This window comes from Myotis daubentonii, chromosome 10, assembly GCF_963259705.1.
Source record: "Myotis daubentonii chromosome 10, mMyoDau2.1, whole genome shotgun sequence".
Taxonomy (NCBI): domain Eukaryota; kingdom Metazoa; phylum Chordata; class Mammalia; order Chiroptera; family Vespertilionidae; genus Myotis; species Myotis daubentonii.
Genome location: NC_081849.1, coordinates 47,101,620 through 47,127,288, shown reverse-complemented (window position 1 = coordinate 47,127,288; position 25,669 = coordinate 47,101,620). Strand labels below are relative to the sequence as shown.

At 38.3% G+C, this 25,669-nt stretch overlaps 1 protein-coding gene across 10 annotated transcripts in view; it reads right to left on the bottom strand.

Annotated features, from left to right (window-relative positions):
- Positions 1-241: 241 nt before the first annotated feature.
- AKAP9 (A-kinase anchoring protein 9) overlaps positions 242-25,669 on the bottom strand; it is a 134,822-nt gene continuing 109,394 nt past the window's right edge. For 8 of the 10 annotated variants that reach the window (XM_059712259.1, XM_059712264.1, XM_059712261.1 and 5 more), the window contains 20 exons: positions 24,524-25,600; positions 22,999-23,136; positions 22,009-22,497; positions 21,511-21,574; positions 21,316-21,437; positions 20,584-20,775; positions 20,156-20,326; positions 17,968-18,112; positions 15,007-15,226; positions 14,095-14,245; positions 12,322-12,990; positions 11,706-11,914; positions 11,281-11,386; positions 9,722-9,904; positions 8,576-8,776; positions 6,980-7,212; positions 4,697-4,776; positions 2,978-3,107; positions 2,270-2,409; positions 242-787 (listed from right to left, as the gene is read on the bottom strand). In XM_059712259.1, coding sequence (XP_059568242.1) covers positions 753-787; positions 2,270-2,409; positions 2,978-3,107; positions 4,697-4,776; positions 6,980-7,212; positions 8,576-8,776; positions 9,722-9,904; positions 11,281-11,386; positions 11,706-11,914; positions 12,322-12,990; positions 14,095-14,245; positions 15,007-15,226; positions 17,968-18,112; positions 20,156-20,326; positions 20,584-20,775; positions 21,316-21,437; positions 21,511-21,574; positions 22,009-22,497; positions 22,999-23,136; positions 24,524-25,600 — 4,755 coding nt within the window. In that variant the 3' untranslated portion in view covers positions 242-752. The remainder of the gene's footprint in view (positions 788-2,269; positions 2,410-2,977; positions 3,108-4,696; positions 4,777-6,979; positions 7,213-8,575; positions 8,777-9,721; positions 9,905-11,280; positions 11,387-11,705; positions 11,915-12,321; positions 12,991-14,094; positions 14,246-15,006; positions 15,227-17,967; positions 18,113-20,155; positions 20,327-20,583; positions 20,776-21,315; positions 21,438-21,510; positions 21,575-22,008; positions 22,498-22,998; positions 23,137-24,523; positions 25,601-25,669) is intronic. The other 2 variants (XM_059712266.1, XM_059712268.1) reach the window with 2 other exon arrangements.

The following is a 25,669-nucleotide window of genomic DNA, read 5'->3' as shown; positions in this document are numbered from 1 at the left end:
ATTTATTTGCTCTTTTTTATAAAAGATGGCAGTCTATGAACGAGGAAGCAGGCCCTCACCAGTCACTATATCTGTTGGTACCTTGATCTTTGACTTCCCAGACCCCAGAACTGTGAAAAACAAATTTCTGTTGTTTATAAGGCACCCAGTCTGTGGCATTTTATCAGAGCAGCTGGAATGGACTAAGACATGCACCAAGAACTATGGCTTAGTTAAAAATGAAGAGGGTTCAAATACAGTGTGGTTAAAATGGTGAAGTCATTTTTATTTCAGTACTTGACAAAATACCCCATAAAATTCAAAACTTCTACCATTATACAAAAATAGGTCTCTACAAGTGATATCTGTCATCATCACCAGTAGCAAATATATTAGGCAGAAACAGGTAACTTCAGTAGCCTTATAAGAAAAGTGCAGGACACCTCAAGCTACACATTCAGCAGTGTCATAATATGCAAAAGTTTAATCTTTTCACCCATTTGATAAATACACCAGGTTTATAATTTAACCATTTAAATTAGCATTCCACAAATACACATGTAATTGAACGACTATTGTGCATGAATACATACACAATGCTTATATGTACAAATTCCAGTTTGTTTTCATGTACTGGCTGGGATTTGTATACAATCATAAGCTGTGTTCATGTTGGTCCCATTGAATATCCGCAATACAAAAGCACAAAAGAACCATTGGTTTACAAAAGGGAATTTGCTTAAAATCACTTTGAGTCATGATGTTTCAAAGGATTATCTTCTCATGCCCCCATGAAAATGAGTGGAACCTAGAAGAGAAAACCAGAATATGCAAATGATTTCAAATTAGATTGCTACCTGTACCATACTAAGTAGTTTATGAAGGGCAGATTACTATTATCCTCCATTTAAAAATAATACTTTTTATAGTCCTAAAAAGTTCTTCATACTTGAAGAGATTTTGAATATATATTTAAAAGTCACTGTGGCAGGCTCTGTATCAAGATCTGACTAAAGTTAAGGTCCTCTTTAAAGTGCCCTGAAGGTTGAATGTTCTATACCTCCCACCTCTTGAGAAATCTTCGGGACTTCAAAATCTGCATTTTGTGACCTGAAGAGCATTATGCTCAATGAAATAAGCCAGATAGAGAAAGACAAGTATCACATGATCTCACTTAGATGTGGAATCTAATGAAAATAACTGATGAACAAAATAGGTTCAGAGGTACGGATGCATGGAACAGAATAACAGATCTCAGTGAGGGGGTGTGGTTACTGTACTGTACTACACTATCTCCCAACAATTTTTCATAATGCCCACAGACTATCAATTTTAGTCAATACTTTTCCCCAGGCATAAGGAGAATAACAGATCTCAGTGATGGGGCTGGGACAGGAAGAGATTAGCCAAAGAATACTTATGTTTAACCCATGGACACAGACAATAACATGGGGAATGCCGGGGGTGGGGCGGGGGGTTCGGTGGAGGGGGTCCAAAAGGGAGAAAATAGGAGACATCTATAATACTGTGAACAATAAAATAAAAGCCAACAAAAGAAACCTGTTTCCACCTCATTTTCACCAAGCGGACAGTAAATAAATACACTCATGACCAAAAAAATCTGAGTCTTGTGAAATTTGGATGCTCAATGCAAAGCACAAACCAAACCACAGTCTAGCTAGGACAATACAAGTTTCTTGCGTTAGGTGATTTTTATAGGAAAAGATAAACTATTAACTTAAAATAACCTATTAGTCCTATCTAGTTTGTGGGAACAGTATATTAAAAAAATAAAATATAAAAGTTGACTTAAAGCATATTAAATTAAAATGATTCAAAATCTTTGAATCAGGAGTGACGGGTGACAGGAAAAAGGGTTTCCCACAATGAACAGGGAAATTACTAAGTATGACATTTTTGTGTTTTTGAGCAGAGAGAAATAAAAGGTCATTTTTACAATCTTTTTAATGGGATATGTTTTACGCAAACATAAAAGCACAAGATCCTCCTATGAATAATGGCTGCATTAAATGCTTCAAGTCCTTGTTTGCTCCTCTCATCTTCCCACCCAGAGAGAGAGAAACAATGATATGAGAGACACATCAATAGGTTGTGGCCCCACCCCACCCCCCCACTCACCCCAACCAGGACCAGGGATAGAACCTGCAATGCAGGCAGTGCCCTTGACTAGGAATGGAACCCAGGACCCTTCAATGTGTGGGCTGACGCTCTAACTACTGAGCATACTGGCCAGTGTGGTGCTGCCAATTTATGGCTAAGCTGAGAGTACCTGACTGTACAGTTCCAAGGCGCCTTTGCAGGGCCTCCAGCCGAGTGATATAATCTGTCAGGGCTCTGTCAGGGTCATAATTCTGAAGCTGAGAACATGCTAAGGAAGCAGGATTTAAATCAGCTGGAGGGCCTGGGTACCTATGGGATCCAAAATATAAACATGAGTCCAAATTATCCAGAAACAAGGTAAGTAACTTCCCCACCAGCCTCCACCCTCTCTCAAAAGGCAGACCACTTGTACATGGCCTGATCTGTATCTCCCACACTTCTGAGTTTGAGCTGTAAAGTGAAAAAAACGCCTCAATAAACGCAAATCAGCAACTATGAAGTCATCACAATAATGTCCAGTATACTGCCTGCCACATAGGTCCTCAATAAATGCTGTATATTATCTAACTGCATCTTGTCACGCAGACTGGAGAGGTTTTGTCATAGTGTCCACAGACTATCAATTTTAGTCAATACATTTCCCAATGCCTAACCCACAGCATTTTCTAAACAACACTTGATCAAATGTTTCTTATACCCTTGGAAACCAGTTACAAATCTAAAAGCTATTTTTGATTCTGAGCCTTTGATTATGCAAATCACATATTCCTGAAGATACATTTAGCTTTTTCAATGCAAAGAAGTCAAAGCCCTAACACTTCCCTTTATTAGTATTAGTATATTTAACTACTCTAGGCAAGTTTTATCAAATTCTTACCTATTTTGAAATGGAAGAGGAGACCTAGGGTAGTCCAGATCTGCTCTTGAGCGGTATGTAGTATGTCTCGGCTCTCCGTACAGCTCCAGTCCACCGGGAGAATGATAAAACAGGTCAGTCTTTTCAGCACCTAAAGTAATCCCAGACAAACCTTGTTCAAAAGAAATGTCAAGCTCTTGAAAAATTTCTACAAAATAGATGAAGACTCAGAAGATTACTATACTGTACTACACTGTCTCCTATTTATAGTTATTTTCAATTGTTCTTGTTGTAGGAGAGAAACAGTAGTAGAAATGTTACTTTGTTTACCTTTCAATACGAGCAATTCTGCTAATCTAGAACTATAGCTCAAAGAAAATAAATGATTTAATTGAAATGTTTTCTTTTTTAAAAACTTAGTTATAGTTAGAGTGAGGTGAAGGGTGCCTGAGTGTGTATGGTTTAGGGCAGTGGTCGGCAAACTCATTAGTCAACAGAGCCAAATATCAACAGTACGATGATTGAAATTTCTTTTGAGAGCCAAATTTTTTAAACTTAAACTATATAGGTAGGTACATTGTTATTAACTTAATTAGGGTACTCCTAAGGCTTAGGAAGAGCCACACTCAAGGGGCCAAAAAGCCGCATGTGGCTCGCGAGCCGCAGTTTGCTGACCACGGGTTTAGGGGAAAAGAGGTTGTGGGTAAAAAAATACTAATGTAGCCAAGCCATTCCTGTGACTTTATTAGAAAAAGGTGGAAATCAAGATTTACTTACAACACAGAACTCATTATTATACAAATTTCAGCTGTTTCAATTTAAGCTTAGATTCATATTTTAAAAACACTTTACTTAGGATACTAAATATTTTTCCTCTTTCTCTGGTGCTCAGCTACTGGGAGAAAATGTACAGGTGGCTTGCAGTGGTTCTTAACCTGTGGGTCACGACCCTTTCACAGGGGTCGCCTAAGACCATCGGAAAACACATACATAATTAACATATTGTTTTTGTGATTAATCACTATGCTTTAATTATGTTCAATTTGTAACAATGAAATTGGGGGTCACCACAACATGAGGAACTGTATTAAAGGGTCGTAGCATTAGGAAGGTTGAGAACCACTGCATAGCAATACATAGCAAAATCCTACTGTGTGTCTGTAACTTTGTGTACGCCTCTCCTTATGCCTGAAATGTTGAAGGCCTAATGTTTGTTTCCCTTTCTAGGTGTAGAGAGAAGTAACTTCAACTATCAATCATTACTATATAACCTATCGGTAAACTCAGAAACCTGTTTGAATATTGCTAAATTGTAAGAACTTCACACCATAACTTGTCCATATGGCTGAGAAGAGCAGTCCGATCTTGATCTAGAGCCTTAAATGCAGTGGTAAGGAGCGTGGGTTCTGGAGCCAAAGTGTCAGGGTTGGATGTTGGCTTCTGGGTAACCTGGGGCAAATGACCAAAGCTCTTCCTGCCCCAGTTTTCCATCTGTGAGGTGATAATAGTAACTGCACCCACATCACAGGACAGGGAGAACACATGGTAAAAGCAGGGCCTTGTGCAGACTAAGTACTCCACAAAAATCAGCTATTACTATTCTTTAAAATAGCAAGGTCCCCAGCTCTGTGAGTTATAAGGGCTCTCTCTGTCTTTGAACAACATTATTTGGAAGGTATTACACACGAAGTAATTTTAGACAATCATAAACAGGAGAAAAAAATTCTATTTTGACTTCACCTGGATTCAGTCCATCCCTGTTAATATTGATGGAACCAGAACTTGTGACTCGATGCCACCGTCGAACCAAAAATTTCATTCTAGAAAAGAGCCCAGAAAAAATTTCACAGCCTATTTATAATGTAGAGTATAAGTATACACTTAACACAAAAATCAAGTCATACATTTAAATATGAATGCAGAACAAATTTCAAGATCACATGGCTGCCTAATCTACAACGGAGCAAATGCCCGCTGGGTCTGTGGCAAAATTAACTGGAGCAGAAGGACAGGGCTTCCCCAGAGGCACCCAAGGTCTCTGGCGAGGCCAACAGCAGGACTGGCTTTAGGGGTCAATGGAGCACAGAGATGGAGAGCAAAAGTTGAAAAGAGAAAAGTGGATGGGCAAAGAAAGGGCGAGAAGTAATAAAAAGAGGAGAAGAGAATGGAGACTGAAGGGCAGACGGAATAGACCCTTAAATTGGCAGTGAGAGTGAGCTGAGCTGGGATAGCCGAGCCGGTGGCCTTACTCAGCGATGAGAGGAGAGTCTGCCTTCCCAGGATCAGGGTGGCAGTGTCAAGAACCAGCTGCAGCAAGTTGCTGCCTGCCTCGTCCTGGCTCGACCAGCTTTCTTTCTTTTCTTTTTTTTATTGCTTAAAGTATTACAAAGGGTATTACATATGTGTCCTCCCCCCCCCCCCCCGCCCTTGACAATCCCCTGGCCTCGGGGGGAAAAAAAGAGGAACAAATGTAATAATCTGAACAATAAAGATTTAATTTAAAAAAAAAAAGACAATGATCATGTAAGAGGAAAAGGAAAAAAGGGAGGTAGAATGAAGTCCTTCAGTGGCAAGTGGTTTTCAAGGAGACTTCCTAAATTCTAAAAAAAATTAATGGTTAACTCCTGAGACCTCTCAGCGTCTTCTAACTTATGAGCACATTGGTCTTTCTCAATAGGAAGTGAGCTGCCTCTGGGGATGTAGGCAGGGATTATGACTTTTCATCAGTGCCTCTCCCGGCACTTAACTCTGTACAAGGTGCACAAACTGATGAAGGGGAGAACTGGAACCACATGTCTACAATATGGAGCAGCAGAGGCAGGGAGAATCCAGACCATCAATAAGGTAAAATGTGAGCTCTCTTTAGAGAACCGACATGGATGAGACTTGGGAGTCCTGGCTGGTTGTCCCAGCTCTATTACTATTGGCTTTGCAACCTCTCCCTGCCTCAGTTTCCTCATCTGTGAAATGACATTCTGGGCTATGTGATCTCAGACAGCTTCTAGTTAAAAAATTCTAAGTCATACCTTAATCATATCTAATCATATCTAATACCTTAATCAATAAAGAAAAAAAAAGTTCTAAGTCATATTTTTCAAAAAAAGAAATAGGTAAAAAACAAAACAAAACGGGGGGTGGGGGGGGGGGCAAAACCACTGAAGATGCATCAGATGTGACCAGATAGGAACACTTGGAAAAACAAATTCCTTTTGGACTGTCTGGCTCCTACAGAAATAAAAGGGCCCGGGTATACACCACTCAGGTCAGCGGACTGCAGTAGGCCAGGTCTTAACTCCTCTGCAATCAGACACAGAACAAGTACTGGTGACCCTAGTGTGGAACTGCTAGAGAGAGGGATGAGGGCAGTAGCAGAGTCCGATGACCTAAGACTCCTATCTGGCCTGAATGCAGAGTTAGGGCTTTCTGTAGCTGGGCCCCAAGAGTATGTATGAAAGTATGTCACAGCCTAAGTAATTTTCCACCCCTCTCCCCCTTATTTATATGTCTGAAAGAGTTCAAGGGTTTATTCAGATTTAGGGAAAAAAAGACAGTCTAGATTGGATGTGCCAGCTCTGAGTCACCAGCTGCCTGCATCTGGAAGGGCCCTTTCCCCAGGGTCTCGAGAGGACAACATAAGGTATCCCTGCTAAAAGATGGAAACTGAGAAAGAAGCAGGCATGTTTTAGGACATGTCTCATACCATATGACTATACGGAGCACACAGGCAGAGAAAAGAGAGATTAAAAATAACAAATCCCTTTAGAGCAGCGGTTCTCAACCTGTGGGTCGCGACCCCTTTGGCAGTCGAATGACCCTTTCACAGGGGTCGCCTAAGACCATCCTGCATATTAGATATTTACATTACGATTCATAACAGTAGCAACATTACAGTTATGAAGTAGCAACGAAAATAATTTTATGGTTGGGTCACAACATGAGGGCCAGAGGTATTTAAAGGGCCAGAGGTTGAGAACCACTGCTTTAGAGAGTCTATTGAAATGGATTTGTTTTCAAGTACTTTACCTTGAAATTGCCATGGACACTCTGACAGCCGACCGAAACCTGGTGAAGCCCTTCGGACGGTTGGTGATCACCTCCAGGTCCGTGCAGGCCGGCTGCCCGCCCATCCGGGCAAGCAGAGCCAGCGTGGCCTCTTCACACTCCTGGAAGCCACCCAGTAACAGCAGCAGGTATTTCTTCTGATAAATGAGAGCTTTCCGAAAACTTTCTGCCCTCAGGTATTTACCATAAATTCTCTACATTTAAAGAAGGGAAGAATAAAGACATTATTAAGTTATTCAAATTGTTCTCTAGGGCAAGATGACCTATATTTTATTTAAAAGAAAAAACCAACAAAAAAACTAGTGGGCTCTAGTCAGTTTGGCTCAGTGGATAGGCAGTGATGGCAAACCTATGACACGTGTGTCAGAGGTGACGCGCGAACTCATTTTTTTGGTTGATTTTTCTTTGTTAAATGGCATTTAAATACATAAATATCAAAAATATGTCTTTGTTTTACTATGGTTGCAAATATCAAAAAATTTCTATATGTGACACGGCACCAGAGTTAAGTTAGGGTTTTTCAAAATGCTGACATGCCGAGCTCAAAAGGTTCGCCATCACTGGGATAGAGCATCAGCCTATGGACTGAAGGGTCCTGGGTTTGATTCCCAGTAAGGGCACATGCCCGGGTTGCGAGCTCAATCCCCAGCGGGGGGCATGCAGGAGGTAGCCGATCAATGATTTTCCCTCATCATTGATGTTTCTAGCTCTCTCCCCCTCTCTGAAATCAATGAAAATATATATTTTAAAAAAAGGACTAGTGGTAGTAGAATGGCAGGTACTCTGTTACTGTTCTCTACTTTATTGGCGAAGTTGAAAGTAAAGATAATGAACCCTAACCTTACACTTCTGCCTCTTTTTAGTCAATGGAATCTGAATACTAACCTTAAAGTTATGCTTTTTATTTTAGATAGCCCCTATTCACATTTATTGCAAAAATTTTTGTCATTCAATTATCGTCTGAGTTTTTACATTTAACTGTACAGAGCTACTTTTATTATTGTGGTCACTAATCTATCTAACTTTTTCATTAACGTTTTCTGTCCCTTGAAGAGTCATAAATTCATGTTCACTCCATAGTTGGAATAACCATTCCAAACACTTTCTTTTTGTTTTGGATTTTGTGTTGACTGATTAAAGTAGTTTTACTACAATATTCATTATTAGTCAGTAGAGAGACTATTCAGAGGGCTTATCACCTTAGAGAGCATGATGATCTATATTGACAGTGGCAGGGTTTTTGTTGGGAGTTGAAAAGATGCTTTCTGTTGGTCTACTAAGGCTGAGATAGTGGGAAGGAGGACCATAAGCTCAGGTGCTGCCAACTGTGACCACTGATAAAGCCTAATCTGGTCCAGACCTGGGCGTGCCTCAGCACAAAGTTCCTGTGACCGGCTGGAGACCTGCATTCATGACAAAAACTGAATAGAGAGACTGAGAGACACAGCCAGAGTGCCACCTAAATTTCAGTCTGCAGAATGAAGGGTAATCAGAGATGAAACAAGGCAAAAGCAGAGAACCAGCATTTGGCGTGCATTCAGATGGAGGGTGTCCGACCTTTAGAGTGGCATGCTCAGAGTCAGGGCTCAGACTGTGAAGTAAAGCTTCATTTCTCAGTTCAGCTTTCAGTTTGTATACTTCGGCTTCGGCCCTCTTCAAGGATTTTTGAAGAGCCAACTTTTCTCTGTTCCAGACTTCTTTTTCAGAAGCAATGATGGCTTCAATGTTGGCACCACCACTGAATGAAAACCTAGAAGACTGCAGAGACCAGAGCCTACTTACTTGATTTTTAAGAATAAGCCTCTAAAGGAAAACCTGATTTAAACATATTAAAGGTGTTGCTATGGGAGATAAAGAAGTCTCAGCTTTCCAACCTCAAACAGGGACATTAAAAGCCAATCTCAATTGACACTAAGGAATATACAGTAGTTTTAAGTATATGGTCTTTTGCTGAGCCGATTAACTTTACAACTGAAAAGCCTTATGAAAGTCTAGCTCCAGAGAAGGTGTTAGATTTAGCAGAACTTTGAACTGAAAAAGTCTAGAGACTTAACAGATGGACCATCTGGGTCCAAATGTTGAGTTTGGGCTTGAGTTTGCACTCACTGGAGAAATGGGGAAAAACCACATGGCACGTGCACAGGAAGTGGAGCCTGCAGAAGCTGTGCAGATGTGTTATTGTGTATTTGACTGCAAAACTGTCTTACAGGTCTTCCCTATCTTTATGTTGGGTAATGACAGAGCTAACAATTTATTTTGCAGTTTTAAATGGAAAAAAAAAATTTAAATTCACAGAACAGACTGAAATAATTTAGTGACATCTTTCACTTGAGTTATCAACATAATAACTGATATATAACTGACAAGGGTAGAATTCAAATTTGAACATTTCTTTAACATGTGTCTGCTGTTGCTCCACAGGTAGCAAAGTATCTGGCTTTGGGTTAAGTTGACCTTGGTTAAGGCTGGGCACAGACTTAGAGATTCTGAATGTATAAAACCCCAAATCTGGCAGAGAGAAGGCTTCCAATAAAGAATAGCTATTATTATTATTATTATCACCCTTATAGCAATTTCCAATGATCCTTCTAAGAATCAGATACTTAATATTTCTACATTTTCAGGGGTAAAAACTGAAACTAGGTAGCAGAAACTGTCACTCTGCACTACTTCTAGTATGTGGCCATGTAGAAACAGACGTACATAATCTCTGCCAGCTCCTGTCTGTTGATACCACCGGATCTGCTCTTCCAGCTTCATAACCAGGTTCCTTAAATCATTCTTCTCTTCCGTCAGTTGGCTGATATGTCCTGTTAGGTCAGCATTTTGTCTCAGTAGTCTTTCAGTCAATGAGCCACAAGACGTATTTGGGGACACTAAGTGAGGCTAGAAAGATAAAATGGCATAAGGTTGCATAGTACAAACATTTATAAATAATACATACAAACTGTGGACAGGCACTAAGAACAGCAATTTCATAAAGAAGTGGTGCTTGTGTTGAGCCTTAAACGATAAGCAGGAATTTGCCAGGCAGGAAAGAAGACAGAGAAGGATATATTAAACAGAAGGAATAGCATTTGTAAAGGCACAAAGGCTTGAGCAAGCGTGTGTTGATTTTAGGGAGCTACAGTTGCTTGGGAAGGCTGGAGTAAAGACTGCCTTCATTTAAGGACAACAGAACTAAAAATGTAGGCAGTGGAGAGCCATGAAAGGCTTTGGGCATGAGCATGCCATAACCAAAATTTACATGTTAGAAAGATTTCTTGGGTAAAAGTATGTAAATTAGATTAAATTAGCAAACATAGATCCTGGTGTGAGGCAGACACATCAGGAAGTTGATGCAACAGTCTAGGTGACAAATGCAAAGACGAAGGGCACATAGGATGGGTGCTTGGATGTGCAAGTACAGTGAAGGAAGGTGGTCTATGGTAACTTTCAGCTTTCTAAACTGGGTTGGGACAGGAAAGAGAAAAGGAAAACGATGCTCAGTTTGGAATGTGTCTGTGAGGTTGCTAAAGTGTCTCTATGGAGTACAGTTCCCCAAAGTAAAATGTTTAATAACTAACGGAAAATGTAAACCTGGACCACAGGACAAAGGTGGTTCACCAGAACATAAGCTCCATTAGGGAGGCGTTTAATTACTGTATCTCCATAAGCAGAATAACACTTGGCACAGAGTAGATGCCCAATGTAAGTATTTGTTCAGTAAATAAGCCTCGTGAGGAACTCAGGCTGCATAACTGAATAAGCTTCCACAGCTGTAGTTAGAGAAAAAAAAAGGATGCGGATGGGAGGAAGAGGAACTCATGAAGGTGACTGAAGAAGGAATGGAGCAAGAGAATACTGACACAAATAAGGAAAGAGAGGATTTTTAAGATGGAAGAGGTAAACAGTGTCAAATACCACAGAGACAACAAGGTCAAGAGAGACAGGGGCTGGAAAGATTCACCAGATCAGTCAATTGTGAAGACATTAGTAACATTCATGGAGTGATGAGGGTACTACCCAGACTAATCTTTCAGGAAACGTGGTTATCATCAAACAAGAGGTCAACATAATTATTCAATAGTGATAATGAAAGTTAATTTCCCCTCAAACTTTCACTATTTTTTGTTGGGGGGGAGGCAAACATTATTATTATTTAAAATAAAAGAAAAAGATAAAAGTAAAACTCTTGAGAAAATATGGTGTCAGTTTCAAGTGAGTCATATAGTTTCCATTAAACCTGCTCTCGATACTTTACAGAGTTTTCTAAGCCATACCTCTTTGCCTGGATGGCCAGTTAATTTTTGTAGTTGTAAAATAATTTCATCAATATTTTCCTGAACCCAAATGAAATCTTCATCATCTGCTGTTTCGAACTGTAGTCTTCAAAAAAGAAAAGGACAAAGAATGAATACACCTCCTCGATTAGTGGTGTTGACTAGCACAAATATTATGGATTGGGCAACACTGTGCTTCACATTTCGCTTCTCCTTTATATTAAGTGTTCTCTCTCCTTGGTCAAGGTGTTAACATATTTGTTTTCAGGTGTAAGAGTTCTGTTAGAAAATATCACCTCCTAATGTAAACAGGCATTAACTTTAAAATTTCAGTTCCCCACCCTTGACTAGCCATTAGTGAGGGGCAGATTCTGTGCAGCTAGTGTAGGAATGCTCTTTCCAAAGGTCAGGCAGGAAGGGCTCACCGACTGGAGGCTTTCTGGGCTAGATGCTGTAGTTTTGAGGCCATATGTTGAAGCTTTTGTTTGATCATTTCTAATTCATGATTATAGCGAGTTTCTCCTCCATTCATTGCAATCAGTTTAGGATAGCTTGATTCCTTTGTCTCTCCTTCCATTTTCTGTTGAAGAACCCAATTTCTAGTTCGATCATTGGTTAAACTCCAAGTGGATGGCTGGCAATTTTGGACAGAAAAAGAAAAAGAAAAAGCAATAATTATAAATGAACAGTATTCTTTTTTAAGAGCACACAATTAACAGTAAACTTCCGCTTAATGTCATGGATGGGTTCTGTGGCTTTGAGTGAAAAAACATATAACAAAATCAATTTTACCATAGGCTAATTGATATAAATAAGAGTTAAGTTCCAACTGCATCTCATCAATGTTATAACAAAACAAAGTTGAATGGAATGATATTATTTGAGGATCTGCTGTATTATCTATACTGCCAAGAAACCTCTATGGATTTCGTTTTAAAGTGATTTGTATATAGCTATTTAAATAATCCAATATCACAATTATAGGATGAAAGGGCTGCAATATTCTTTTTAAAAATATTTTAAAACAAAGTGTCAATTTACCTCATTAAGATTCTGATACAGAATTCTTCTTTCTCGTTTTTCTTCCCGTTCGAGTTCTTGTTTCTGGAATTCCTGCATAATTCCTTGCAGTCTCTTTCCTTCAAGATCTAACTTATAAACCTGCTGCCTCTTCTCCTCCAGCTGGTGCTGAAGATCTTCCACTTTGGACTGGAGCGCGTGCATTTTCCTCTGTCCCTCAGTGTTGGCCTCTTGCTCCGTCTGCAGCGTCTTCCTGTGAACCTGCCTGTCCTTTTCCATCTGCTGTCTTGTCTGCAGAGAATCCAGTTTGTATTTCTCAGTCTCATTTAACAGTTCTACAATGCGACTGTGCTTTTCCTCCAGCTGTTTCTGCAGTTCTTTCAGGAGGTCCTCCGAGGGCAAGAGGGGCCGCGGCTGCCCACTGTCATCACTGCTCTGCTGCAGCTGTGCACGCACTTCCCGCTCCCTGTCCAGGGTACTGCTCAATTCCTGAATCCGAACTTTCTCAGATTCCAGAAGTACTTGAAGCTCTAAGTTTCGACCTCTTTCTTCTGACAGCTGGGCATTGTGGAGCACTCTTTGTGATTCTATTTCCTGCTGTGATTCATTTAGTAGTTGTTTTTGTTGTTCCAAAAGTTGACTCAGCTGAATATTTCTTTGTTTTTGACCCTCAAGTGAAAATTTCAGATCCTTGTAGAAGAAAGTGATATTAAAATTTTATTATTGTCATTAAAAATATATAAGTGCACAATTGTGCTTTCATTAATACTAAGTTGGCAGTACTGATCATTCAGTTTATTAACTTAAATTTTCAGTGGTTAGAGCATAATTATTTGGACAGCTAGGTGATTTGCATCAAAGAATATAAACACGAGATAACTAGGCTAAATAATACTTTCCTAATATTAACTATATCTGGTTTAAATATGAAGCAGAGTACCTTTCTTCTAAAGACAATAACCTTTAAAAATACAAATATTTCTGATAAAATGTGGTAAGAGTTCCTGAAAAACTTTGTTTTCCAATCACTTACTAAAAATAATAGGGATTAGGGAAAATCAGGGTTAGGGGCAAACTACTCAAAATCTATGCAAATTTGTAATGGTAAAAAACAGTAATCAGTATCCGAGGAGATGACATGCCTTTGACACGTAGAGAGCTTGCTAAGCCTGGAGGCTACCATGGTGGACATTAAAAAATAACCCTCAAAAGTAATAGGCAGAAATGCCGACTATAGAGATTTTAGTATAGCACTACTGAGTACTGACTGGGCTATGTGGACAGAAGAGCTCTGAGCCAGTGGGGCTACCGTTAAAGTGGGCACTGCATGCAGTACCACCTGCCTTGAGCTGAGAGCTATGCAAGGCTGTGAGAGAGCCCAGAGTGAAGGGACTCATTTTAAATTTTCTTAAAATATAGCATCCTGCTTGCTGCCAGGAAAGTATCGCTGCTCCCATCCCCTAGGAGAAAATGGGAACCCAAACCACTTCTGCATTAAGCTGACATGACTGTCCTATTTATCAAATTGTGTATGCACTAATCAAAGTCTCAAAACACATGTTGCAGAACAGTCTGTATGCATCCTTGGATGCAGCAAAACAAAAAAGCATCACACTACTAGCATTTCCTAGTACAGTTTAGATACCATTATAATAGTGCTCAACACAGAGCAAACAAGTTACTGTAGCTCATAAAGAGTCCAAAATTGACATTTTAGAAAGAGCAAAGTCTCCGGATTCTTTCATATATAGTTGTGGATTTTCCACAGATATTTAAAGACAGAGATAACAATACCTCAAGTTCTTCTTTATCCCGCTCTTCATTGCGCCCCAGTTTGGCTTTCTCTTTTTCCAAAGCCCACTGGAGCTCTCTGGATTTTTTCTGTTCACTTGCTAATGTGTCATTAAGCAAATGTACTTCATCTGTTTTATCTTTAACTTCCAACCTAAATCAGAGTGACAAATACACTTTCATAAAACTACTCTATAGTGAAAGGAAGAGAGAGTACAGCTTTCAATGAAAAGTGGAGGCATATAATACACTAGTTAGTAAGAAAATAGAAACCATATAAAGGTTAAAGACTGTTGACTGTGGTTCATTTCAAATTAACTGTTTCTAATAGTAAACCTATTAGTTATTTACCATTGAGAACAATTTACTATTACAAAATAATATTAATAAAAATTCTTCCTTGTCTTCTACCAAAACTAAACATGGGAAATATCATGTATTTTTATGTGTGTGAAAACAATGTTCAAAATAAAGACTGTGCTCATAATGTGTCCGTTGCAAGCAGAGTATCACAGTATTTACACCAACAAACATTCTTTTTATAAGCCTTATCTTTTAAAGCATTTTGCATATATTAGCCAACTGAAACATGAATTCTACTGAGATCATAAATACCATTTCACATTAGTTGGTCAAATAAATGAAATGAAGGTCAAAATTATATCTTATATAAAAAAATCTCAAAAAGAATGGAAGCCACAGTAGAGAATATGCCAATACATAATCATGAGCTTATTATTCATAAATATTTGGAGTTTTCTTTTCCACTGAGTTATTCTGTTAACAAAGTTTCACGGTATTTAAACATTGTGTATATATAATGTTATGTTTTTGTAAGATCTGTACAAGGTCTGTGACAAAATTGTTCCACTTTCTTCACACAACACAGATTTATAATAAGGAAGCTTGACTCACCTGAAGGCCTCTAACTCCTTCAGGTGCTTATGCTGTGCCTTAAGTGTTGTTTCCAGTTCCAGCTTAGTCTGTGCAAGTTCACTCTTCAGCTCAGCAACCACCATTTTCTCAGAGCTCAGCTGCTCCTGCAGCTCTGTGGCTCTGTCTTTCGCACTGCTGAGCTCCACCTGCATCTCCAGCATCTGAGACTGCTTCTGCTGGATGTTATGTTCCAGGAGTTCTAGATGGAAAATTATTAATATTTAAAATATGATCTAGCAACTCATCTGGTGTGTAAATATTTTGTTAAGAACTGATTTGTAATTTAGGCAATTACTGTAAAGCAAATGAAAAGACTACAGTCCCAACAGTTTGATAGCCACACAAAGTACTTACAGGAGTTACTTGGTAGCTATGAATACAGCGGTCAGCCCTCCTTTGCAGATAGTCCCTAGGAGCTTTACTAGAAAAGTGGGAAGTCCAAACCCCAATTTGAATCATGTTTTTTTCTTTAAAAACCAACCAAACTCTTGCTATATGTCTGTTACAATGAAAACAAACTGAACTATTTAAATCCCTAGGTATAATAAAGAAATAAGTTTCAAAATATGCATCAGGATCCCATTTTTGTGGAAAATGTGATTTTATATACATACTAGAGGCCCAGTGCATGGATTCATGTGCATGGAAAGGAAATTAATTAGAAGGTGGCCAGCGGGGCGGGACTGGGTGAGACAGGCTGGACACACCCTGGAGTCAACCTCCCTCGGTCCCTCCCTGCCTGGCCGCACCTGGGGTGGCGCCACAGCTTGAAGGATGTCTGCGGAGTGAGCGGGGTCCCTCCAGCAGGTTGGGTCCCTCGGCCTGGCCTGTGGGGGACAGGCTGAAACCAGCAGTCTGACATCCCCTGAGGGGTCCCAGAGAGCGAGAGAGCACTCTGCAAAGTTGCTGTTGAGCAGCAACTCCTGCATTGAGTGTTGTCCCCTGGTGGTCAGTGCACGTCATATCTACCAGGCGGTCAGCCGGTCGCTTAGCCTTTTATATATATAGATATACATTGAAAAGGTCTGAAGAAATATTTATCTGGGTATTAACAGTCATTATTTTAAGATTTAGGAAATTCTTGCCCTTTCTTTTAGGGAAGAGGCCTGCAGGGGGAGCCCATGCAAAATGTTCCATTTTTAAAAATTAAATCTGATTGAATCTGTACTTTTATCATTAAAAAATAATAATAAATAAATATTTTAGCAGTAAAAAAAAGATTTAGGAAATTCTATAGGTTATTTTTACTCTTTTAATTCTCTATTCTACCATAAATATATTTTTAACTTAAAAAATTTTTTTTAATATATTTTATTGATTTTTTTACAGAGAGGAAGGGAGAGAGATAGAGAGCCAGAAACACTGATGAGAGAGAAACATCGATCAGCTTCCTCCTGCACACTCCCCACTGGGGATGCGCCCACAACCAAGGCACATGCCCCTGACCAGAATCGAACCCGGGACCCTTCAGTCCGCAGGCCGACGCTCTATCCACTGAGCCAAACCGGTCAGGCTAACTTAAAATTTTTTATTATAGTTCATCACTTCATATTACAAATCCTATTACTGATGTTAGGAGACAAAAATAAGTTGAATTTAGAAAATAGTCATGTTAATTTAGGCTTTTAAAACTATTTCTTAGAGAGGCTCAGGATCTACATATATAAATATGTACACATATAAAACATAGATTTCAATGGGGTTCTATTTAACTTAAGTAAAATAATACTAATCAGTTCTCTAAAAATAATCTTTAATTAATTTTATGTCTTAATATAAAGGATATACTGGTATTTAATTTGTGATCTCATTCTACCCGTTTTCTCTGAAATAGTATTTAAAATCTTCAGCTTTTCAATGACAAATATAAGACTATGGTATAACTTTCAAAATTTGCAAAAGCTTGGCTGTTTGTAACATATTAAATAAAACTGAAGACAAAGATATATGTCTTCACTAGATATGATGAAAATTATATTTCAATTTAATCTCAAATGATTTCCATCTGCAACTCTAGCAAAAGTGGGGAAAATATCTGAAGCAGTATCACAAAAGCAGAAATCCTGCTAACCAATAATCATATGACAAACGGATGAAACCACTTCAGTAATTAGTAAATGTAAATTAAAACCACAAAAACAATACACTGTCCCCTCACCAGATTGGCAACAAAGGTCTCACAGTAACAACTCTTGGCAAAGATGCCCAGCAACAGAATGCTCATACTCTGCTAGTAAGTGTACAAACTAATGTGACCACTTGGAAAACAGTTTGGCATTATTTAATAAATTTGCAGATATGTATTTTATTACCCAGCAATGCCACTCCTGGGTTTGTACCTAGAAAAGTCATGCATGTATGCATCAGAAACATGGTATATCAATACGCAGACTAGCAATGAATTTAGTAGCTAAAAAGATACATAAATTGTGAAATATCCACACCTGGGAATTCTGTACAGTAACAAAAATGAATGAACTAGAGATAACTGTAGTAACTTAAAAAAATGTTATAGAGAGGTGATAGAAGAAGACATAAATATATACAGAGTGATAAAGTTCAAAAGCAGAAAAAACTAAACTTAAATGGTTTAGGAATATATAAATAGGTAGTAAAAGAAACAAGATCAGGATAAGGTCACCTCTAAATTACTAGATGAGTGTGTTTGGGAAGGAGGCTCTGGTATACTTGACATGGGTGATGTTTCCACAGATACTCATTTACTTTGTTATACTATATAAACAGATATATATATATATATGTGTTTAAAACCAACTGGACAATCCTTTAATCCCTAGGGTAATTAATGTAGATTATCTTTCTGATATGAGAAAGAACAAAATGTAAATAAGAAGAAATGTGTTTTAACTGAATAAGAAGGGCGACAACGTGAAATATTTTCACCTCTGTGTTATCATATGATCCTGTTATACAGCGTACCTTGGCTTGGTTGATCATTCTCTTTTTCTCTTTTCAGAGTCATTTTTCTACTATTCATTTGAGCATGCAGTGCCTGAATTTCGGATAACAAACTCCTCCTGTCTGCTTTCTGGAGGCATTCCACAGCTGCTTGATATTCAATACCCTGTAACAATGCAAAGTGAAAAATCAAGTGAAGAGAGTTATAAAGACAATCAAATTAACAAGCAGGAAGTCTGAAGAAGAAAGAATGGAACACACATGCTAGGGTTTACTTCTGGCTATTATTTTTTACATTTATTTTGAAATTCTTCAAACACACAAGAAAACATGAGGTATCTATATATATAAAACCCTAATATGCAAATAGACCGAGTGGCAGAACAACTGAACAACTGGTCGCTATGATGTGCGCCGACCACCAGGGGGTGTGTGTGTGGAACATGGCGGGCGTTGGCAGCAGGTGGCAAAGCGCGGAACATGGCGGGCCTTGGCCGCGGCAGGATGGTGGAGCAGGTGAGTGGGGGTGCCAGACCAAGGCGGGGCACTGGTCACTGTCATCGGGGCAAGCCTCTGGTGGTGAAAATTCTTTGCTCCCGTCCTACCTGGTGCTCACACCTGCTACCAGCACCGGCCCTGCCTGCACCTATGGCCGGCGCCAGAACTGCTGCTTGCACCCGCTTCTGGTGCCCGGTGTCAGCCCCTATCACCCGAGGGCTTCTCCACCTCCCCTTGCTCCTGTGGGGTGATTGGGGCAGCAGCCGCCACTTGCACCCCCTGACAGCGCCAGCCTCACTTGTACTCATTGCTGGCACCTGCCCCAATTGCTCTGCGCCATCAGCAGGTGCGAGTGGGGCTGGCACCATCAGTGCATGGGAACAGTGGCAGCAGGAGTGGGGTTGCCAGCAGACAGGGGACATGGGGCCGTGGTGGGAGGGGCCGGCCGGGGAGGGAGGATGGGCTGAGACCTGCCCCTGTGCCCACCGCAGCCTTGTAGCCCACAGCTCCTTTCGAGGTGCACAAATTCGTGCACTGGGCCCCTAGTCTATAATAATAAAAGTGTAAATGCTAATTAGACCGGGCAGCTGAACGACCTTCTGGAGTCCTTCCAATGTCCTTCTGAATGACCTTCCGGATGAAGCCCCACGAGGCAAGCCGCCACAGCTGAGAGGGCCAAGCCCCTTGCACAAATTTCATGCATCGGGCCTCTAGTAATACAATAAACAACCATGCACATAGCCTATGAAATAGCTCCTATACAATTAAAGCCCTTGTGTACAACTCCCTGAATATATCCTTCCATGTTCCACCTGGTTAGAAATAACCAAATTGTAAGTCTTGTTGTGGACTCGATCCCCAGTGAGAGGCATTCAGGAGACAGCCAATCAATGATTCTTTCTTATCATGGATATTTCTATCTTTCTCTCCCTCTCCCTTCCTCTCTGAAATTGATAAAAATATATTTAAAAAAATTTTAATTGCCAGATGTGTATATTCCTAGCTGAAGTCAAACAAGGAGACCCTGTGCCTTCTTGCTTCATCACTTACACTCTAAACAAGTGTCCTTTCTGCCACTATTTTGCTTTTGGTTGGTGATATTGTTGTTTAAAATGGTCCCTCAGCACAGGGATGAAGTATTATCTAGTGTTCCTAAGCACAAGAAAGCTGCAGTTTATGAAGAAAACATGTGTTAAGGCTTCATTTAGGCATGAGCTATAGTGTTGATGGCCAGGAGTTCAACGTTAATGAATCAACAATATATAGTAAATACAGCGTCTTTAAACAGAAACACACACAAAAGAAGGTTATATATTCATTGGTTGACAAAAATGTCATGAGCAGGGGCTCACAGAAACTGACCCTTCAGTTTCCCCTGGTAGCAATGGCTCAGCATTCACGGCAAATTCACAGATTCTAACTACAGCCAGTAGTAAGAACTGTATCATATCCCTTCTAATCTCTTTGGGCTATTCTGTTGCTCATTTTCTAACTTTCCAAGCTGGATGATTAGCTCATTAATTTTTAATCTTGCTCATTTTCTAACGTAAGATAAAAACACTTATGGTAATAATTTTTCTTCTAAATATTCTTAGTGGCTCCTGCTAAAATTTTAACCTTCTGACTTATTATAAAACTAATCAATCATTCATTTGATTACTATTAAAAAGCATTCCTTCCTTAAGTTGTATATAAAGTTTCGTTTTGATACCTGTTCCTGTATTCTCTGTTCCAAACAGCTCAATAATCCAGCTGCATCTCTAGTGCCCAAAGCTGCCAGTTCGGTCTGAAATGCGGCGAGTAAAATACTTCGCTCCTTTAAGAAAACTTGCTGCAGGGCAAGCAGAAGTTCACCTCGCCAGTCTGAGAAGTTTTCATGAGACTGTGTATAAAAAATAAAAGTTAGCTTCAAATAAACATGTTTAAAAAGACTCCAGAAAGGATATTTATCTACTAACCAAAATATTAGAAGCCTAAAGCATGTCAATTTATTTGCAAGTATGTGACTTGGGACATTTAAATAATATATAGTAATTTATGTGAAAATATATCATAAACAACAACAATTTAATTTGTAAAGTGCCTTAAGATATATAAAAAGCACATAAAACTATTGAGATGCATAATGCTCTTGAGTACCTCGGCTTCTCTTTGCACTTGCATTTTGGTAATTAAGTCCTTAAGAGATGAGATTGTACTGATGTAAGCTCTTCTCTCTTCTAGCCAGAATTCTGAAACTTGCTGAACAGAATGGTCCTCTCCATCACTGTAGGGAGATTCGGTAAGAGAGAGCACCTGCATGCCCTCATTGTGAACAGCTCTCAGTAATCCCTAGAAACCAAACCCAATAGCCAGAATTATGACAACTTCTTCAAAGACTGCAAGTTCAGACAAAGTGAAAATTTAAGCAAGATAGCTTTATATATAGTTAGATTTATTTAGAAAAGCCACTGCAGATAGGAAACACCATCCCACCACCTTCCTATGGAGGGGAAAGCCATAAGATGGCCTAAGACTTTATTCCTTCTACTTACCTAGTGTGCACTTTTGGATTCAATAATTAGCCACTAATTTGACCAAAGGAAATATGTAGGAGATAATTTCTAGTCCTTGAGACCACTTTAATAATTTTGGCAAATATAAATTTCAGTAACAAAAATTTTCAAAAAAATCTTGATACAAATATATTATACTTTATTATCTGTAAAATATGGAAATAAAACTAAATAGATCCCCAAGGTTCCTTCTAGTTGTGCAATTGGCTCTCCACAGAGGATTTTACTATATAACTTGGAATAAACTATTATGTTCAATATAGAAACCACACTGGCTAAGTTTTACTAAAAGATATATGTATATGTCTTTTAGTACCTTTATTTTCTTTGGAAACGAATCTGTTGAACTTTCGCTTTCTTCTCTTTGGCCTTCTGATGTCAAGTCAAATCCCTGACTTTGTGTAAGATAAATTCCTTGACCCCAGTCTGATCCAGAATCTAAAATAAACAATTGACTATTAGTACTTTTTAAACAAGTACTATACAAATTCCAGAAATTTATATAACTTACCACTAGAACATATTTCTCTAGTCTGGTAACCATCAGAATGTGTTAATTCAGGAACTGAGGATCCCTAATTGGAGAAAACAAACAAACTCACATAACTGTCTTTGTTTTAATAAATAAATGAATATAGTTTTGTTTTTTCTAATGCTGTAAAAAAAAAAACACAGCAAAAAGACAAAAAATAACCCTCAATTAAGTTTGTTACACCTTTCAAATAAAAGAAACTATCTATGGCTTACAACAAGGCTTTGAATTTTTTTTCTTCATGGATATTAGCATAATAAGAAACATTCATGAGTTAAGGAGCAATAACACCAGGTTTCAAATCTGCACAGGAACTTTGTGGAAAGTTAATATCTGACTCTACACAATGGAAAGACTTAAAATTGTAAGTTTATCATAAGGAAGAGATTGTCCTAAATTTCTTTTCTCTGAAAAACCACAGCATTTTTTAAAAAAATCACAGACTACTGAAGAACACATAGTATGAAAACCAAATACCTCTTTAGCTTTCAGACACTGTATCACTGCCTTCAAGGTACCACATTCCTCTGTCAGTAACTGAATAGCAACATAGTGTTCCCTCTTTAAGGTTTCAGTTTCTGAAATATGTCTGGATTCCATATCCAAAATTTCAGCAGCATGCAGCTCTTGCATTTGCTCAATTTTTTCAGTAAACTGAGTGATTATTTCAGTAACTTCTTCTGATGAACATTCACTCTGTAAATCAATTTGGATTCCTGTGTTTCTAACACGGACTTGTGGAGTCTGGTTGCTGCTATTCACCCTGAGAGTCCTGTCTGTCTGGGATGCGGTGCTTGTACCCTCTTTAATAATAAGTGGCTCTAATATGCAGATCTTTCTGTTTTCTTGTTCCTCAGCCTCATCTTCTTTTTCTAAGAAGTAGGATAATTTCTCTTTTGTCTCTGTGAGTTGATCCCTGACTTGGCTTAAATCTTTCTGGAGAAATGCCATATTCGTTTCTTTTACCTAAAAACATAATGAATAGAACCATAGAACATTTAGTTTAAAATACTGAACGTAGAATTTAGGGTAGAGAGGAGAGTATAATTCATGCTAATATGTTCATTTTCCTCAGAATAATAAAAAAGAACTTCAGAAACACTCACAGTTTTCATATATATTCTTATATATATGGTCACAGATTACCACAGAAGTGAAAACATTTCTATCAGCCTCTACTTTTGGTTCTCATGTGATATATAGTTTCCTTTAACATCTGTCTTTCTCCTCCTTCATTAATAGAATAGGGATTAAAAGCATCTTCCTAACAAAGATTCCAAGGAAAATCAAGCAAGAATATGCCAGCAATGAAATTTATAATAACTTTTCATCAAATTCACAAAGCTTTTATTTTTTTCTAGCTTTAAGTTATGGATCTGTGTTTGTTTTCATAGAAGAGAATATACCTTGAAATAAAATTAAGATAGGTAGAAATAAGTGAATTAGGAGCTATGTTACTTATTTTACCAAAAGCTCGTGTTGAAGTTTTTCTGCCTTTTCTTTATAATTGGCCAGTACTTCTTTAGTAGCTGCTGACTCAGCTCTAAGAGCCTCCAGTTGATCAAAGAATCCACTTTCTTCATTGGTATGAATTAGCTCAGTTGTCTGTATGGCAGTGGAAAAACATAAAGCACATTTTCAAAAAATATAGCCAAGTTCAAGGCACATATACATTCATTTTTAAAAATATATTTTTATTGATTTCAGAGAGGAAGGGAGAGAGAGAGAGAAATATCAACGATGAGAGAGAATCATTGATCAGCTGCCTCCTGCATGTCCCCTACTGGGGATTGAGCCTGCAACCCAGGCATGTGCCCTTGACCAGAATCGAACCGGGACCCTTCAGTCTGTAGGCTGATGCTCTATCCACTGAGCCAAACTGACTAGGGTGGCACATATATATTCAAATGAAGCTTTTTCAGGACTGCCTATCAGATAAAAGGAGTTGAAATGATCCATGTTCTTTCAAAAATAGGGAAAACTTTTTCAGAACCATAATTTTGTATTCTTGAGACAGTAAGAAAAGAAAGCTTTTCCAGGAATGAAAGGTAAATACTCTCATTAGTATATAGCCTAAAAATTTGTAAGTTATTATTTAAAATATTTTGGGTACCATTCAAAAAACTTTCATATTTATATCACTTTCCTCAAAAGATACCAGGTGTTACTATAATAGTTCTTAAAAGTTTTATATACATGGAAAGCAGCATTATTATTTTAATATTACTTATAGTAATTTAGAGTTCCAGGAAGCTAGGAAGAAAAAGCCTAGTAAGTGGCAAGAATTATTATCCTTTACAAAGTAAATTATACATTTATAAAATCTTGATATAGCAGTTAGTCTCCTGGTATTCACATTTACTATTCAAAATAAAAAAATATATCAAGTGAGAATTTGAAAGTTAAAGTCCTTACACATCAGTCCTATGCTAAGAAATAACTGCGATTTCAGATCTTTATGGAAGCAAATGTACAAGGGTGAAATACAAATTGTTCATAGGAAAGAATAAAATTCATTATCAGATATAACATTTGTAAAAGCTAAAGACTTGTTACTCATATTTCAGTTTGGTAGAACACTAGAATACTTTGATAATTTCCATTACCTAAAAGGGATGATCATATATACGTGCACATTAGAAGGAAAAGGGAAAACCCCACACAAGTTCCAGAGGACATTTGCTAAACGTAACATTTCTAAGTTTCTTCTGACTACTCTATTTAATGACGATGCTAGTGAAATAAATATTGTGATTTGAAGACCACAATGATGGATACAAAACATAGTTTGTATCATTTATTCTAGTGAAAATATGCAAAGAATAGTAATTTTTTTTTAATAAAAGCACTTTACATATGAATTGCTAGATGTAAAGAACACCGCCTTTAATTTAATAAATTAGCAATCAGCTTAAGGAACAAAGGAAAAGAGAGTTTCTTTAAATACAAAGAGAGTTTGTATTTAAATGAAAAAAATTAAATGCAAACTAACCTTGGGAACTTCAAAATCTCCCTGAGAGCTTCTTTTCCTTTCTTTGCTTCCCTGATTTTTCTCACTGTCCTCCAATAGCTTCTGTAGTTCTAGTAGCTTCTTTTCTTTTTCCACCGCATTTTTCTCTGCGATTTCTACCTGTTCTTTTTCTAAAACCAAACTAGTCTGCATTTCAACCACCTGGCTTTCTAATTCTGATATTCTCAAGGTTAATGCTGTTACATCTGACTCCATCTCGTTTTCTGTTAGTTGATTTAAATTCTGTACATTTGTTCTTTCAGGCTCCAATGAACTTTCTTGTCTCCTCTGACAGAGTTCTGCATATTCCTTGACTGCGTCAAGTTGGACCTGACTCACGACAGCAGCAGCAACTTTTTCCTCAAGCGCAGTCTGTAGGTCTACAATCTTCTTTTGGAGCATTTCTGTTTCAGCCTGGCCTTGCGCTTGCATGTCCTTTATTTGGTTATAACACTGGCTGAGTTCTAAGTTCTTTGCACTCACAGTGCTCTCAAGTTGTAGCACCTTTGTTTCCAAACTGTTTATGAAAACTCTGCTGTTTTCTTCAAAAGATCTGAGGTAAGTCTGCCTTTCTAGGGGTTGAAGAGCGTCCTCAGTAAGGACTTCTTCTACTTCAGGTTTCCTTTTGTTAAGGTCTTCTATAGCCATGTTAACACTTCTCTCTGGTATACTTTGGATTTTTTCCATGTTTTCCCGTTCTCTCTTTAAGCTGCATAATTCTTGTGTTAGCTGGTTCATTTTGAAATTGGTTTCTTTAAGTACATTTTCCATAGAGGCCATTTCCTCTTTAGTGGTTTCTACTTGCTGCTCCAAAGCCAGTTTCTCAGCTATCACCATCTCCAACTGATGTTGTAGACTATCTGCTTCTTCTGGAAGAGAATTAGCATGCACTGATGTCTTCTCTTCAATATTCACCAATTCCTGTTGAAGTTTTTCAATCACTTCATTAAGCTGCTCGATGTCTTCCTCTCTAGTTTTCTTCACACGTTCTTGATCACTCACCAAACATTCTATTTGGGTTTCAAGATCCCTTATCAGTTCATTTTTTTCTTCAATAACCTGTTAGTTAATGAAAAAAAGTAATATACATAAAAAAATTCCTTTATATTTTGAGAATTCTATTTTATT